This window comes from Geotrypetes seraphini, chromosome 7 (assembly GCF_902459505.1).
Source record: "Geotrypetes seraphini chromosome 7, aGeoSer1.1, whole genome shotgun sequence".
NCBI lineage: Eukaryota > Metazoa > Chordata > Amphibia > Gymnophiona > Dermophiidae > Geotrypetes > Geotrypetes seraphini.
Genome location: NC_047090.1, coordinates 92,404,786 through 92,420,264, shown reverse-complemented (window position 1 = coordinate 92,420,264; position 15,479 = coordinate 92,404,786). Strand labels below are relative to the sequence as shown.

The following is a 15,479-nucleotide window of genomic DNA, read 5'->3' as shown; positions in this document are numbered from 1 at the left end:
CTGAAATATTTTTAATAACATTGTATGGAAATTACCAATGGGCATAATTTTAATTTTAAATAAACACCTATATGTAATTCTACGTATTTTACTGTGGCTCACCAAATTATTCCTCAAACGCTTCAATTCCAGTCACATGTTTTCATTTCACAGCAACATTTTATTTGCTTTTGATGAAATATCAATGGGAGGCATTCAATATTATAGTTATATTGCATGCCACCCATTGATATTGCATCAAAGGTAAATGTTGCTGTGAAATGAAGATGTGTGACTGGAATTGAGGTGCTTGAGGACTGAGTTATTTATCCAGTCTATCCAATAGTATGGTGGTAGTGGAACACACTAAAATTATTAGCAAAATGTACATTTCTGAAATTATTTAATTAAAAATAACATTTAAAAAAAAATCAACAATAAGTAAATGTTATTCCAGTGCAATAGGGATGGTATGCTGAATCATAGGGTTGTCCATCTGTGCTCCTGAGCATACTGCAGAAGATGTCAATCACAGCTTTTCAACTCTCCCTCTTTCTTCATAGTCTCTGCTGCCCCTTCCTTGTGCAGGTGAGCATGAAGGTTTTTTTCTGATATGCTCCAGTTATTTCTTTGTTTTGTGATACCTTTTTCAGTTTATGTTTTTTTACGTGGCGTCAAAGGACTGCTGTGCTTGGAGAGGAGCAGACATGTAGCCTGCAACTGGCAGGCGTATCCTTCGGGAACCTGTACAGCCAGCCTGCTGAAGATTTGTGAATCTCAGAGTTCCAGGCCTTCAGCACTTGCTTCCTTGACTTGGTCTGGAGCTTGAGCGCACGCTGTTAGAAATCAATAGCATCCTTCAGTGCACTCAAGGTGCCGGCTTCAGCTTCACCTCCCCTCCTCTTTCTGCATCTGCCTGAAGGGTAGAAAATCAGTTCAACTACAGTCTGAGTGGCAGTCTGAAGATCTCAGCATGGTAGCTGACCAGCCCAGATCCATCAACACTTTAAAGGAGCTGAAGCAGGCTGGAGCACCATTTTCACAACACATTGTTTGTGAGCATAGGCTGTGGCAGCCTATGGGGAAAATTGGGGGATCTTGAAAACTGTGTTTTGACAGTGGTCGAGCCAGGAGAGTTTCTGACTTCCCTAGATTTGACGGAAGCTTACCTTCACATCCCAATCTTCCAAGAACGCAGAAAGTTCCTTAGATTCCATGTGTTGGAGAATCATTACTAATTCTCAACACTTCTCTTTGGGCTGGCAACAGCATCCCAAACTTTCACCAATGTTATGGTGGTGGTGGTGGCTGCTCATCTCCACAGAACAGGTTGTTAAGTGCACCTGTACTTGGATGGTTGGCTCATCAAAGCACCATCCCGAGCAGAAGAAGAAAAGTCGGTAGTGGCAGTTGTGGAAATGTTTCAGAGTCTGGGATGGATTGTGAACTTTTGAAAGAGCCGCCTGGTTCCGACACAGTTGGAATATCTGGGGGATCTTATTCAATATGGCAGAAGACTGAATTTTTCTTCTAGAAGCACACAAACATCTCCCTGATATTCGCAGATACAACGTTGCTTCCCTAATGCGCTTTGTCCATGAGGGTATCTCTGGCCACTATAGGTATTTACCATTGGGATGGATCCAGGCGTGGTGCGCTCCTCATTCCTTTGTATCTTTATTGCATTTGTCCCCCCGGTCTCTCCCGGGGGTGGATTCCCGATTCCCTCTCCTGAAACCGCTGCGCCGGGCGTGGTGGTGGTGGCGGAAGGAGCAGGGGCGGGCCCCACAGGCTTCTCCTTTCTTGCCCCTGGTGGGTAACGTAGACTTCCTCCCGGGGATGGGCACCACGGGGTTTCAATTGTGGGACTCCCGGGGCTGTGTCAGCTTGCGACATCTCTCTGATGAAACCTCGGGGACTTTCCCCGCGTTTTCACTCCTCCAGACCCGATGGGATCTCCCGGCTTCGCATTTCTGGGCCTACTTGCAAGTCAGACATTACTATTTTTCCCTTACTCGACAGTGGGGAGAGACCTGGGCACTGGGAAAATTGGACTCTTACTTGGCACTCTTACCTTCTCAGACAAATACTTTATCCACTTGGTACAGGCTACTCAAAAATGCGCTTCCCCCCTCTTATCTGCCTAGGATTGTGGCACAGTGGTCTCGAGATTTAGCTCTTGATTACACCGAGACTCAATTTCTGGAACTTTTTACTAACCTTATTCAATTCACGGGATCAATGGACCTTAGGGAAATGCAATTTAAGATATTACATCGGACTTACATCTCTAGGGCTCGGAGACATGCCATGGGTTTATGGGATGATGACATTTGCTCTCATTGTAAGAGAGTGAGGGGCACCCTACTGCACATGTTTTTGGAGTGCCCTCATGCAGCCCTATGGCTCCAGGTTCTCCCTTTTCTTGAGGGCCTCATCGGCCGGACCATTCCCCGGTCTTATGGCCTCTTATTGTTGGGTGACATGGAGGACGTATCCGCCGCAGGCTTTACCAAACCGTATCAGAAGTTTTTGTACACTGCACTCTTAATGGTGAAGAAGCTGTTGCTTTTACATTGGGTGGGGCCTGAGTCCGCATCCTTCACCCAATGGCTCCACCGCATGCGGGAGCTCGCTGCTTTTGAAGTTCAATCCCATGCGGCATCTACTGGACGTGATAGGGTAGTATATGTTTCCCTGTAGAGAGCATTTCAAGTTGCGGCTGACTCCACAGCTCCCAGAGCCCTGCCTTAAATATGGTCCCCTTTTTTAGGTATGGGCGACTCCTTGATTGGGGCCTGCTTTGGCCTACTTGCCTGCGACTCTCGAGATCGGTTGATTATGGTATGTATGTGGAGTGCTAGGCGGGTGGCTGTTGTGAAATGTGTGGATTGTTTGTGCTGGATAGTTATGTCTGTTGGATGGATGGATGAGTGAGGGGTGAGGGGTTTCTAATAATGACAAAAATGTTTTTGCAGTCTTTATTATCTTGAGGAGGGTCCTTTCGGGGGCGCCTTTGAGACTCATTGTGGCGAGACTCTTCCTTTTCATTCCATTGATTGTATGTTCCTTCATGACGGACGTTATGAATACACCTCCTCTGCTATGAAGCTTCTGTATTTCCTATTGTTTTACTTTGTTGTTATATCTGTTATGTGGTCGTCTGCCAGACCACGGATGTGTGTATTTGACTGCTTTTACAATAAAAATTATATTAAAAAAAAAAGAAGCACACAAACAGAAGCTCCATAGTCAGATTAAACACCTGTTGGTTAAGCGTGGCATTACTTTCAAGTCCTTGTGTCAATGGCAGTCACATGTACCCCCTTCAGAATGCATTGTTTTGCTGGTTGCCTCAGAGAAACTCCCTGCAAGTTCTACTCCCCTGGACATGCAGCATGAGCTAGTGGCTCCATCCATAGACTCAAGCGAAGGGGAGCCTGGTTCAAATTGATTCATGAGTTGTCTATGTCTATCAATGGATGCCAGCTTGTTTGGAAGAGGGGCTCATTGCAGTGGTTACCCAGTTCAAGGCCAGTGAAAGTGGTCTATCAACAGGCTGGAACTATCAGTTTATCTGGCGCTGCACCAACTGCAGTTCTTGCTGAATGGCAAAGCAGTCAGAATCTTTTCCAACAATGCCACTGCAGTGGCCTATGTCAACAGGCAAGGAGGCACCAGCAGCACTCCACTCTGGCAGGAGGCAAAAGCATTGTTCTTTTGGACAGAAACACTCCTGCAGGTGATTTATGCGGTGCATATGGCCAGAATGGACAATGTTCAGGTGGACTATCTTAACAGACAGACAGGGATCCACTACCTTATTCGGAGCTGGTTCAATTCCATCAGATCACCTCATATCCTTAAAGTGTGTCATACATTTTGTTCCTCTAAGAGGGCCTTGACAAGGGATTGGCAGCAGTGTCCTTTAGAGTTCAAGTAGCAGGGCTCTCATGTTTTTGGAGCTGAGAGATGAAAGCTTCACTAGCAGCCCATCTAGACATAGTCAGGTTCTTGAAGGGTGCCTTGAGACTGCAGCCCCTGATTCAAGACCCATTTTCATCCTGCAATCTTAATATAGTTTTAGAGGGCTCAGCAGAGCTCTGTATGAGCCCTTACAGGAGACTTCCCTTATGGATCTGTCGGTCAAAGTAATTTCTTGGTGGCAATTACCTCTGCAAGGATAGTCTCAGAATTGCAGGCCCTCTTGTGTAGAGAGTTGTTCCTCAGGATCACAGAAGCAGGAGTGACCTTATATATGGTTCCCTCCTTCCTACTGAAGGTCATATTGGCATTTCATGTCAACCAAGAGGTTAGGTTACCATCATTTCATCCCACAGGTGTTGCAAAGAAAGACAAGGCCTTATAGATTTTGGATGTCAGGAGAGTCCTATTGCGTTACCTGGAAGTGACCAATGAGTTTCACCTTGCAGATCATCTTTTCCTGTTAACTAATCAGGCAAGATGAGTCAGACCCACTTTCAAGGCCCATCATCTCTAGATGGATTCGTAGAGCTATATCCTTTGCTTACATCAGTTGTGGCAAACAGCAGCTCATCCCATTGAAGGTGCATTCAACAAGAGGAGTGGCCTCTTCTTGGGCAGAGGCAAGACCAGTTCTTCCTGAGGAGATTTGTAGATCAGTGACCTGGTCCTTCCTTCATACATTCACCAAATTCTACAGGATGGATGTAGCAGCACAAGAATATGCCGCTTTTAGGTCCTCAGTACTATGAGCAGGCTCATCTTTCCCACCCTAGACTTTGGGGACTGCTTAGGTACATCCCTTTGGTTAAATATACCATCTCTATTGCACTTGAAAAAGAGATTAGGTTCTTACCTTGATAGCATCTTTTCCAGTAGGTAGGGATTGTATGCTGAACTCCCCTCCCCACACACACACCTACCCAGCAATTTACCTGATGTGCCTGCTTTCTAAGTCAAGCTTAATGGTAAGCTCCATAGCTAAGCTTTTACTGTCAATCACACTATTCGATTATGAAGAATCTTTATATAGGATTGCAAGGGAGGAATGATTGAGCTCCATAAATGTTCAGGTTGTGTGTTTCTTGCTTAACTTGTAGTTTCTTGATTGTTCATCTCAGAGGCTTATTAATATTTTATCATTACTGTTTATTCAGTGATTGTTTAAATTCTTCTGAGCAAATCAGACCCTGGTTTTGAGGAATTCCCAATTCTCTTCCTCCTGTCTTCTCTAGGGCTGTTGCTGGCTTTGGTACGAACTGAAGGGGGCAGCAAAGATGGTGGAGAAGGAGGAAGAGTTGAAATGCTGTGATTGACATCTTCTACAGTATTCTCGCAAGCACAGATGGACAACCCTATGATTCTGCATTCCATCCCTATGTACTGGAAAAGATATCAAGGTAAGAACCTAATCTCTCTCTTTTTTCTAAATACTGCAATATGTTTTCTTCTTTTAGAGAATCTAATGAGGCCTCTGGTAAATTATGGAATAGCGTGGTAAGCATGATTTTTCCATCTATGTTCATTTTTTATTATAGGCTTTGTATGATATGAGGATAATTTAAAAAACCATTTACATATGTAAAACAGAGGTTTATACATAGGAATAGTTATACAAGTAAAAGTGCATGCATATATTTACCCAAACTGAGTGGAGGCATTCCTGAAGATAAGGTTGGATGGAGGTTAAGAGTTTATGTATACATCCCCCTCCATATCCACGGGGGTTAGGAGCAAAACCAGCCCGCGAATACAAAAAAATTGTGAATAAGTTGAGGGCCTACTCTGACCTACCCCGCCTCCCAGACCTCTTCACTGTACTTACTTTATAAAGCCTGGTGGTCTAGCGTTGAAGCAGAGCAGGAGCGATCTTCCTACGCTCCTGCCCCGTGCAGAGCCGGGAACAAAAATGGCTGCTGTGAGCTCCCATGAAACCATGGGAACTCACGGCAGCCATTTTTGTTCCCAGTTCTGCACAGGGCAGGAGCGTAGGAAGATCACTCCTGCCCTGCTTCAATGCTATAAAACCAGGTTTTAAAAAGTAAGTAAGTAGAGAGATCTGGGAGGCAGGAGTGGGCCAACCAGATAAAAAATACGAATAACCGAAGTTGCGAGTTCCAAATCTTCAAATATGGAGGGGGATATGAAGATAGTTTATAAAATAAACCAGGAAAATTGTGCATGCCAAAGAGCAGACATAAATATATGTATTTTGTTTTTTATGGGGAAATATTCAAAGTAAGCATGTGCAAACTTCCATTTGAAAAACTGGTACAGTCGGGTCTCAGTTAACCAGGACTCTCGCACAACAGACAAAAAAAAATTGCCAGTGGAAAAAAAAATGTCTCCCAAAGCACCAGCAGCAATGTCTTGAGCTGCAAATCCTCCCTCTCACCCTCAAGCCCCAAAGCAGCTACGAAACCCCTTCCCTCCCGCTCCAAGCAATGAACCTGAGCTGCAAAGCCCTCCTCCCTCCCTCAAGCCCCGAAATGGCAGAAGCAGGTGATGGTCCTGAGCCACAAATTCCCTCGCTCCTTCCTTCTCTCCCATCCTTACCCGAGTGCAGCCAGTCAGCAGGAGGCAGGGCCTTTCCTTTGACGCGTCGCTTCCGACACATCAGAGAAAAGGCCATGTCAGGGCTGGCCGCGAGCAGCCTGTTTTGAGGCTGCCTTCTGCAATTAACCAGAAAAACAGGTTTCTGGTATTCACCAGTCCCTGTGTGTGCCGGATAACTGAGATTCTACTGTATAACATAAGTATATGTGTGCTGTATGAGTTAGGGGCTGACCGAAATTTATAGAGTGGCTGTATAATTGTAAGTCATCCAGCCTTATTCATTGTTTCAGCATGTCAATTGGTTTTCTGATAGAAGAGACGGCACCAGTTGTGTGGAGGGGACTCATGGTCATGTCTGCTATAGAGAAATTGCTAAGACAGGTAACCTTGAATCATTACTGTAAAATCCTGTCTATTTAATGTTCACTTTTCCTTTCCTTATCCCCCTTCTAAAATTTATTTTAATATTTTTAGCTATGTAAACCAGTCAGGTACATGTTGATGGTCGGTATATTAAAATGTGAATAAACTTAAATACTAATATTGTATCATAACAATAAATCCATTGAGTGTGGCTTAACAGAGTGAGTAGATTATGATATATTGTTACATTACATTTATTGACTTCTATTCTGCCTTAACCTTTCATTTCTAGGCAGATTACAATAAGAGGTATCTGGATATTTCCAGGGAATTACATTCCAAAGCTGCTTATTATACAGACATTGGATTAGCATTGCAGGACATATTCCCTAAATAACATCGCTTTAATTTCTTTCCAGAAAATTCTATAATCCGATATGGCACCTAAAAATCTGATGACATCTTTATGTAGTTTTGCTGCTTGGAATGACAGTAGGCCTAACTTTTTTTTAGCTTTTTTGGTCAAGGGGTAAGAAAAGGCATTCATGTTTCTCTGAGGCCTTATTACTTCTTTCAGTGCAAGTCTATTGTTCAGATAAACTGGGGCATAGCCCTGTAGTATTTTAAACAAGAGGCAATAGAATTTTAATAAGAGCTGACCCTTCACTGGCAGCCAGTATGTTTTTAGGTAGGCTGGTGTTATGTAGTCATATTTGTTCATGGAAAGATTAATCTTAATGTTGTATTTTGTATAGTTTGCAACTGTTTTTATCATTGATGCTGGACATGGTAGGTATAAAGTGTTGCAATAATCCAGAATTCCCAAGATTAGGGATTGTACTAGGAGACAAAATTGTGGTTCTTCAAAAAAATTTGCGTATTTGTCTTAGGTTGTAGTCTTAGGATAAGGCCATAGCGGAGAGACTGAATTAATTCTTTGCTTCGGTCTTTACGGAAGAAGATGTAAGAAATCTACCTATTTCTTCACACAGCATGTAATTAAACTCTGGAATTTGTTGCCGGATAATGTGGTAGAATAATTTAGCTTAGCAGGGTTTAAAAAAGGTTTGGATAATTTCTTAAAAGAAAAATCCATAGACCGTTATTGAGATGACTTGGGGAAGTCCACTGCTATTCTTAGGATAAGCAACATAAAATCTGTTTTACTACTTGGGCTCTAGCTTTTTGTTCTTCCCCATAATATATTGTAAATCTTTCCGTCCCTATATAGCCAAATTGTGTTTGTTTTGTCATGGTTGATTTACCCTGTTTGTCCTTATTGATTTTATAATTTTTAATTCTTTTCATTGTAAACCACTTTGATTTAACAATCTTGTTAATAATTGCTTTAAATCAAATAAATTAACTGTAGGTGCTTAGGGTTGGCCACTGTTGGAAACAGGATACTGGGCTTGATGGACCTTCAGTCTGTTGCAGTATGGCAGTTCTTATGTGTATCTTCTCATCCTATTCAAGAGTGTCGTTGAGTCATTTGGGGTTATTTTGGGTGTGGGAAGTGCACTGCTTGTTTCTGGGGGTGACTGTGTTAGGTGATTGACATGTGCAGTGTACAGGAGGAAATCATTTAAATGTCGGGGGGAGGAGGAGGTTAGTGCTTCTGTTGCCTAGCTAGATCCCTTGGCCTAAATTTTGATGATAAACTTGAGTGGGTTCATTGCAACCAGATGTGTGGGGGAAGTCCCATTCTGGTGTCTAATGGCTGAAAAAATGTTTTAATTTTGGCAGGAGTGGTTGCAATGTTAGATGCAGTTTGCTTGGCACATTTTGCTTGGGCTCATCTTTTGGTTGCTGTTGAAAAGAGACTTTGTACTCTTTTTGTGCCCCATATGAGACTGTGAACGGCCAGCTGCATTTTGGGGGACTGCCTCCCTATTCAAGACAGGGAATGGAGTAATAGCCTAGCAATTTAGCTCACAGAGCTCATGGAGTAATAGCCTAGCGATTTAGCTCACAGGGCTCAGAACCAGTAAGGCCAAGGTTCATATCTTGCTGGTACATCTGGTGCCTTGGCAGTTCTTTTCGATCTCCATGGTCTCTGAGGTTAGAGAAAATGTATACTGTAACTGCATTTAACAGGGTCTCAAGATACTTCTTTTGTGGCAGCTTGACCCCTAGCATTAGTATTCAGGGATCATTCCCCCCCACCCTCCCCACCCCACAGGCCACCAGGGAACCTCCAGTAAGATCCTGAGGTGGCAGGGTACTGTTGAGCCTCTAAGAGAGAGGGTCCAGTGAGTTTGGGAGCACATTGTTGCTGCAGAGGCTAAGATAAGTGCATTACATGTTTCAAGTTTATTATGTCTTGATATACCGCTTTTACATACCAAAGTGGTTTACATATTTAGAGTGTAAAAAATTAATTAAAAATTGGGGGAATAGACAAACAAACTAAAAGTAACTATTAAGACAAAAACTGAAACAAGGGGAGAAAGGGTAAGGATAGAATATTACATAGTAACATAGTAGATGACGGCAGATAAAGACCCGAATGGTCCGAATGGTCCATCCAGTCTGCCCAACCTGATTCAATTTAATTTTTTTTTTTTTTTTTCTTCTTAGCTATTAAAAATAAAGGAAAAGGTACAGGAAAAAACATCTCGGAAGTAGGGTTGTGTGGAGCAAGCATCTTTGCTTTTTTTTGGGGGGGGTTATTTTTAATTATCAATTGTAAATCTCATAAGCGTCTTTGAAGAGAAAAGTTTTAAGATTGATTTTAAAGTTATTTAAACTAGTTTTTTGCCGTAAGGTTGGGGAAAGAGCGTTCCGTAGTGTTGGCGCAACTACCGAGTAAATGGTTTTTTATGTTGTGTCGTAGAAAAGCTGTTGGATTGAGGGAATAGTCAGAAGATGTTGCTGATCAAATCTCAGTGACCTAGAAGATTCGTAAGGAATTAAAAGCCTGTCAGTGAACATGGGGGAGTGATTGAGTTGAACTTTAAATGCTAGTAAAATAGTTTTGAATGAGATTCTGTGAATGATGGGTAACCAATGGGATTTTTTAAGAAGAGGGGAAACATAGTCAAATTTTTTAGCCTTAAAGATAATTGTACTAGCAGTATTTTGAATTATTTGCAATCTCCTGATCTATTTTTGGGTGATTCCCTGATAGAGGGAATTGCAATAGTCTAAGCTGGAAATGAACATAAGAACATAAACAATGCCTCCGCTGGGTCAGACCCGAGGTCCATCGTGCCCAGCAGTCCGCTCACACGGATGCCCAACAGGTCCAGGACCTGTGCAGTAATCCTCTATCTATACCCCTCTATCCCCCTTTCCAGCAGGAAATTGTCCAATCCTTTCTTAAACCTCAGTACTGTACTCTGCCCTATTATGTCCTCTGGAAGCGCATTCCAGGTGTCCACCACACAGTGACGTACCTAGCATATGTGACACCCGGGGCCCATCATTTTTTGACACCCTCCCCATCTATATGAAAAATATGATTTTTAGTAACAATCTACATATCGCACAACAAGAGTGTACCTAGGAAAAGGCAGCATCTTAAACACTGCAGTGAGCACTAGAACACCAACACATACATTGTAAAACTAAACAAACCAGATCCTGCACAGTCAATTGATCCAGTACAGTCGATGCTATCAGAAAGCCATGTCCCTTTCATACACACAGACAGATACACCTTTGCCCAATATGGAATAATCACAAACTAAAAATAGAAATATGTAGACAAAAATTAAACTGAACTGCCAAGAAACCAGACTCTGCATACAATGCAACACCACAACACCACAAAAACAGTAATACATGTCCTCTAATACTGTGCAAAATATAAAGACAGTAGATGTAAATTTGAAAAACTGATACATAACAATCACCACTTTACAAATTAACAAATAAAAATAAAACAAATAATGAGAAATATGAAAATACCATTTTATTGGACTAATCCTCGTAAGCTCGGTCCTCATCCACACAAGCCTTGAATTGTTTTATATTGAACTTATATTAAAGTATAAAAAGAAACAATATTCTGTACAATTGTCAATTTATAAATCAGCGTCTTCTCCCCACTCTCTCTTCCCCATTTCCCTTCAGCGTCCTCAGCCCACTCTCTTTCCACTTTCCTTCAGTGCACGCACATAAAAACAAGCAAGTAATTTTATATCATTTTCATTCTATTCATTCATAGAAATTAAAGTCTAAATAATGCCAGTCACATAACAAAACATGATTTTAGAATAATAATTCCCTGCAGTCAAGCCTGCAAGGATTACTAGATGTCTTTCAGCAGCTCCCCTCCCTCCCTCCCTGTTACCTTCATGGCCAAGTCAAAATGATCTACCAACAATAAAATTTTAAAAACACAAAGCACATTGTACGCAGAGAAAATGTTAATTATCATTTATATTCTGCGGGTTTTCAGAGGTCAAGGCAGATGACTTTATGCAATGTCACCTCAGTAACAACTATACAAAAATAGACAAATATACCCCCTCTCTTTTTATTAAACCACGATAGCGTTTTTTAGCGCAGGGAGCTGCGCTGAATGCCCCACGCTGCTCTCGACGCTCCCTGCGCTAAAAACTGCTATTGCAGTTTAGTAAAAGGAGCCCATAGTGCAAAATATAGACAGCATATATAAATTCTCAAAACGGACACATTTTGATCACTAAATTGAAAATAAAATCATTTTTCCTACCTTTATGTTTGATAATTTCATCAGTCTCTGGTTGCACTTTATTCTTCTGACTGTGCATCCAATATTTCTTCCCTTTTTTCAGCCTCCTGTATGCTTCCTCTCCTCCAGACTTCATTCCCTCCCCCAACTTTTTCTTTGTTTCATCCTGTCCCCTTCTTTCTTTCTCTCTCCATGCCCCCTTTCTTTCTGTATGTCTGTCTTTCTCTCTCTCTCCGTGCCCCATTTCTTTCTTTCTCTCTCCATGCCCCCTTTCTTTCTGTATGTCTGTCTTTCTCTCTCTCTCCGTGCCCCATTTCTTTCTTTCTCTCTCCATGCCCCCTTTCTTTCTGTATGTCTGTCTTTCTCTCTCTTTCCCCATGCCCCATTTTTTTCTTTCTTTCACCCTGCCCCCTTTCTTTCTTTCTGGATCCCTGTCCCCCCCCTTGCTTTCTTTCTGGCTCCCTGGCTCCCCCCCCCCTTTCTTTCTTTCTACCTTCCCTCCCCCATGCCACCGCCGCTACCACAACCATGCTGCCACCACCACCGGGGAAAGGCTGCCACTGGCCTTCGGAAACAGGCCGGTGCCGAATTCGCCCTCCTTCTTTTCCCGCGGGCCGACCAACTCTGGCTGCCCGACGTCAATTCTAATGTCGGAGCGGACGTTCCGGTTCAGCCAGGCAGCGATTGGCTGGCCTAGAACGTCCTCTCCGACGTCAGAGTTGACGTCGGAAGGCTAGAGTTGCTCGACTCGGGGAAGAGAAGCAGCAGGGAGGGAGAATTCGGTGCCGGCTTCTTAATTTCCTCGGTGGCAGCCTATTCCCCGGTAAGTGGCCAGCTGAACACCTCCTCGGGCCTTGCACCTGGGGCGGACTGCCCCCCCCCCTTGGTACGCCACTGCCACCACACGGGTAAAGAAGAACTTCCTAGCATTCATTTTGAATCTGTCCCCTTTCAACTTTTCCGAATGCCCTCTTGTTCTTTTATTCTTTGAAAGTTTGAAGAATCTGTCCCTCTCTACTCTCTCTATGCCCTTCATGATCTTGTAAGTCTCTATTATATCCCCTCTAAGTCTCTTCTTCTCCAGGAAAAAGAGACCCAGTGTTTTCCAATCTCTCAGCGTATGAAAGGTTTTCCATCCCTTTTCTCAGATGTTTCGCTCTCCTCTGAACCCTCTCGAGTATCGCAATATCCTTCTTAAGGTATGGCGACCAATATTGGACGCAGTACTCCAGAGGCGGACGCACCATCGCCTGATACAACGGCAGGATAACTTATTTCGTTCTGGTTGTAATACCCTTCTTGATTATACCTAGCATTCTATTCGCTCTCTTAGCGGCCGCTGCGCACTGTGCCGTTGGCTTCATTGTCATGTCTACCATTACCCCCAAGTCCCTTTCTTGGGTACTCTCATTCAATAACATCCCTCCCATCGTATAGTTGTACCTCAGGTTTCTGCTTCCCACATGCAGTACTTTACATTTCTCAACGTTGAACTTCATCTGCCATCTCGTCGCCCATTCCCCTAGTTTATTCAAGTCCCTTTGCAATTCTTCGCAGTACTCTTTAGTCCGAGCTCCACTAAATAATTTGGTGTCGTCCACAAATTTTATTATCTCACACTTCGTCCCTGTTTCTAGATCATTTATGAATATATTAAATAGCAGTGGCCCGAGCACCAAGCCCTGGGGAACACCACTCGTGACCCTCCTCCAGTCCGAATAGTGGCCCTTCACCCCTACCCTCTGTTTCCTACCCACCAACCAGTTTCTGATCCATCTATGTATGTCTCCTTCCACCCCATGGTTCTTCAGTTTCCGGAGTAGACACTCATGAGGCACCTTGTCAAAGGCTTTTTGGAAATCTAGGTATGTGATGTCTATGGAGTCTACTCTGTCCATCCATTTGTTAATTCCTTCAAAAAAGTGCAATAGGTTAGTTAGGCACAATGTCCCCTTGCAGAAACCATGTTGGCTGGTTATCAGAAGTTCGTTTCTTTCAAAATGTTCATCGATGTTTTCTTTTATCAGTGCTTCCGCCATTTTCCCCGGAACCGAGGTCAGACTCACTGGTCTGTAGTTTCCCGGGTCACCTCTTGATCCCTTTTTAAAGATGGGCGTAACGTTGGCTATCTTCCAATCCTCCAGGATCACGCCTCTTTTCAGGGATAGGTTGCAAATTTGCTGCAGTAGTTCCGCTATCTTCTCCTTTAATTCCTTCAGAACCCTTTGATGGATTCCATCCGGACCCGGGGATTTGTCAGTTTTTAGTTTTTCTATCTGCCTGCGCACATCTTCAAGGCTCACTTCCATGGATGTTAATTTTTCTGCTTGATTTCCATTGAAGAATTGCTCAGGTTCCGGTATGTTGGTTCTGTCTTCGTTGGTAAATACAGATAAAAAGAATATGTTAAGTCTTTCCGCGACTTCTTTCTCCTCCTTCACCACTCCCTTCCTGTCTCCGTCGTCCAGCAGTCCCATCTCCTCCCTAGCCGGCTGCTTCCCTTTAACATATCTAAAGAATGGTTTGAAATTTTGTGCTTCCCTGGCTAGCCTCTCTTCATACTCTCTTTTGGCTTTTAGAACCACACGGTGACATTCTTTTTGATACTTCCTGTGCTCTTTTCAGTTCCCCTCAGTTTTGTCCTTTTTCCATTTCCTAAATTAATTTTTCTTATTGCCTATCGCTTCCTTCACTATTTTAGTTATCCACGCCGGGTCTTTTGTTCGATTCTTTATCCCAGGACAAGCAGGCAGCATATTCTTTACGCATGGGTGACGTCACCGACAGAGCCCCGGTACGGACCTTTTTAACTAGAAAGTTCTAGTTGGCCGCACCGCGCGTGCGCGAGTGCCTTCCTGCCCGACGGAGGAGTGCGTGGTCCCCAGTTTCTTCGTTTCCGCGGAGCGAAGAAGACGCGTGTTTTTTCAACGGCCGTTGAAATGTTCCCTTTTGCCTTCCCGCTCGCGAATTTTTCCTGTTATTTTACTTTCTTACCTTCGGGTTCCTTTTTTCTTTTCATTTGCAAAAAAAAAAAAAAAATTACTTTCTTTTTTTCTTTTTCGAACCAGCCCCGGCGGGGCCTGTTGCCACTATACAGGCCCTCCGGGTTCGATTTTGCGGAGGCCGTATTTCCATTCATGCCCCCGCAGCCAGGTTTTAAGAAGTGCCAGCGGTGTGCACGCCCGATCTCCCTCACTGACCCACACAATTGGTGCTTGCAGTGTTTGGGTCCTGAGCATCGGGCGGACTCCTGCACCCACTGTGCCACTCTTAAAAAACGAACACTTAAAAATCGCCAGATCCAGCAGAACATCCCATTCGGCACCGGGTCTGCGATGGAATCCACGGCATCGGCGGCGGTACCACCAAAATCGACTCCCACCACTTCGACGACGCCCGATCTGACATCGGCGCCGCTGGCGCCAGGTAAGCCGGCTAAGAAGCCTTCCTCTTCCCTCGAGCGCCCCCCAGCTACAGTGGCGGCACCGACCTTACCGGCTTCACGCCGACCCCGGAAACGCTCCGCCCCGATCTCGGTGAGTGCCTCGTCATCGGCCTCCTCATCGCCGGGGCGTGGAGCGGCACCTATGGAACCGAAACAAAAGAAAGCGGTTCCGGTGCCACCCCTGGATGACCGCATCGCGGCCATCCTCCAGAAGCAATTACAGGAACAGCTGCAGCATCAACTCCAGCACCTGTTACCCACTATCCTGGTACCGCTCCTTTCGGTACCAGACCGGCCCGAGCCCCGCACCGAACAACCGGTATCCACCCCATCGGTGCCACTTAATACATCCATGCCGATTCTCTCGGCTGAACAGCTCCGTGCCCATCCTGTAATTCCCTCACATCCCACTACAGATCCACCTCGGGACTGGGCAGGGCACCGTTCTTCCCGAGACCGGGACCGACAACGATCTTCCTCTCCCGGTACCGT

General features: G+C 44.2%; 1 protein-coding gene across 3 annotated transcripts in view; it reads left to right on the top strand.

The window, feature by feature from the left end:
* NUBPL (nucleotide binding protein like) overlaps positions 1-15,479 on the top strand; it is a 139,775-nt gene that overhangs the window by 34,071 nt on the left and 90,225 nt on the right. For all 3 annotated transcript variants that reach the window (XM_033953030.1, XM_033953028.1, XM_033953029.1), the window contains exons 5-6: positions 5,421-5,460; positions 6,810-6,900. In XM_033953030.1, coding sequence (XP_033808921.1) covers positions 5,421-5,460; positions 6,810-6,900 — 131 coding nt within the window. The remainder of the gene's footprint in view (positions 1-5,420; positions 5,461-6,809; positions 6,901-15,479) is intronic.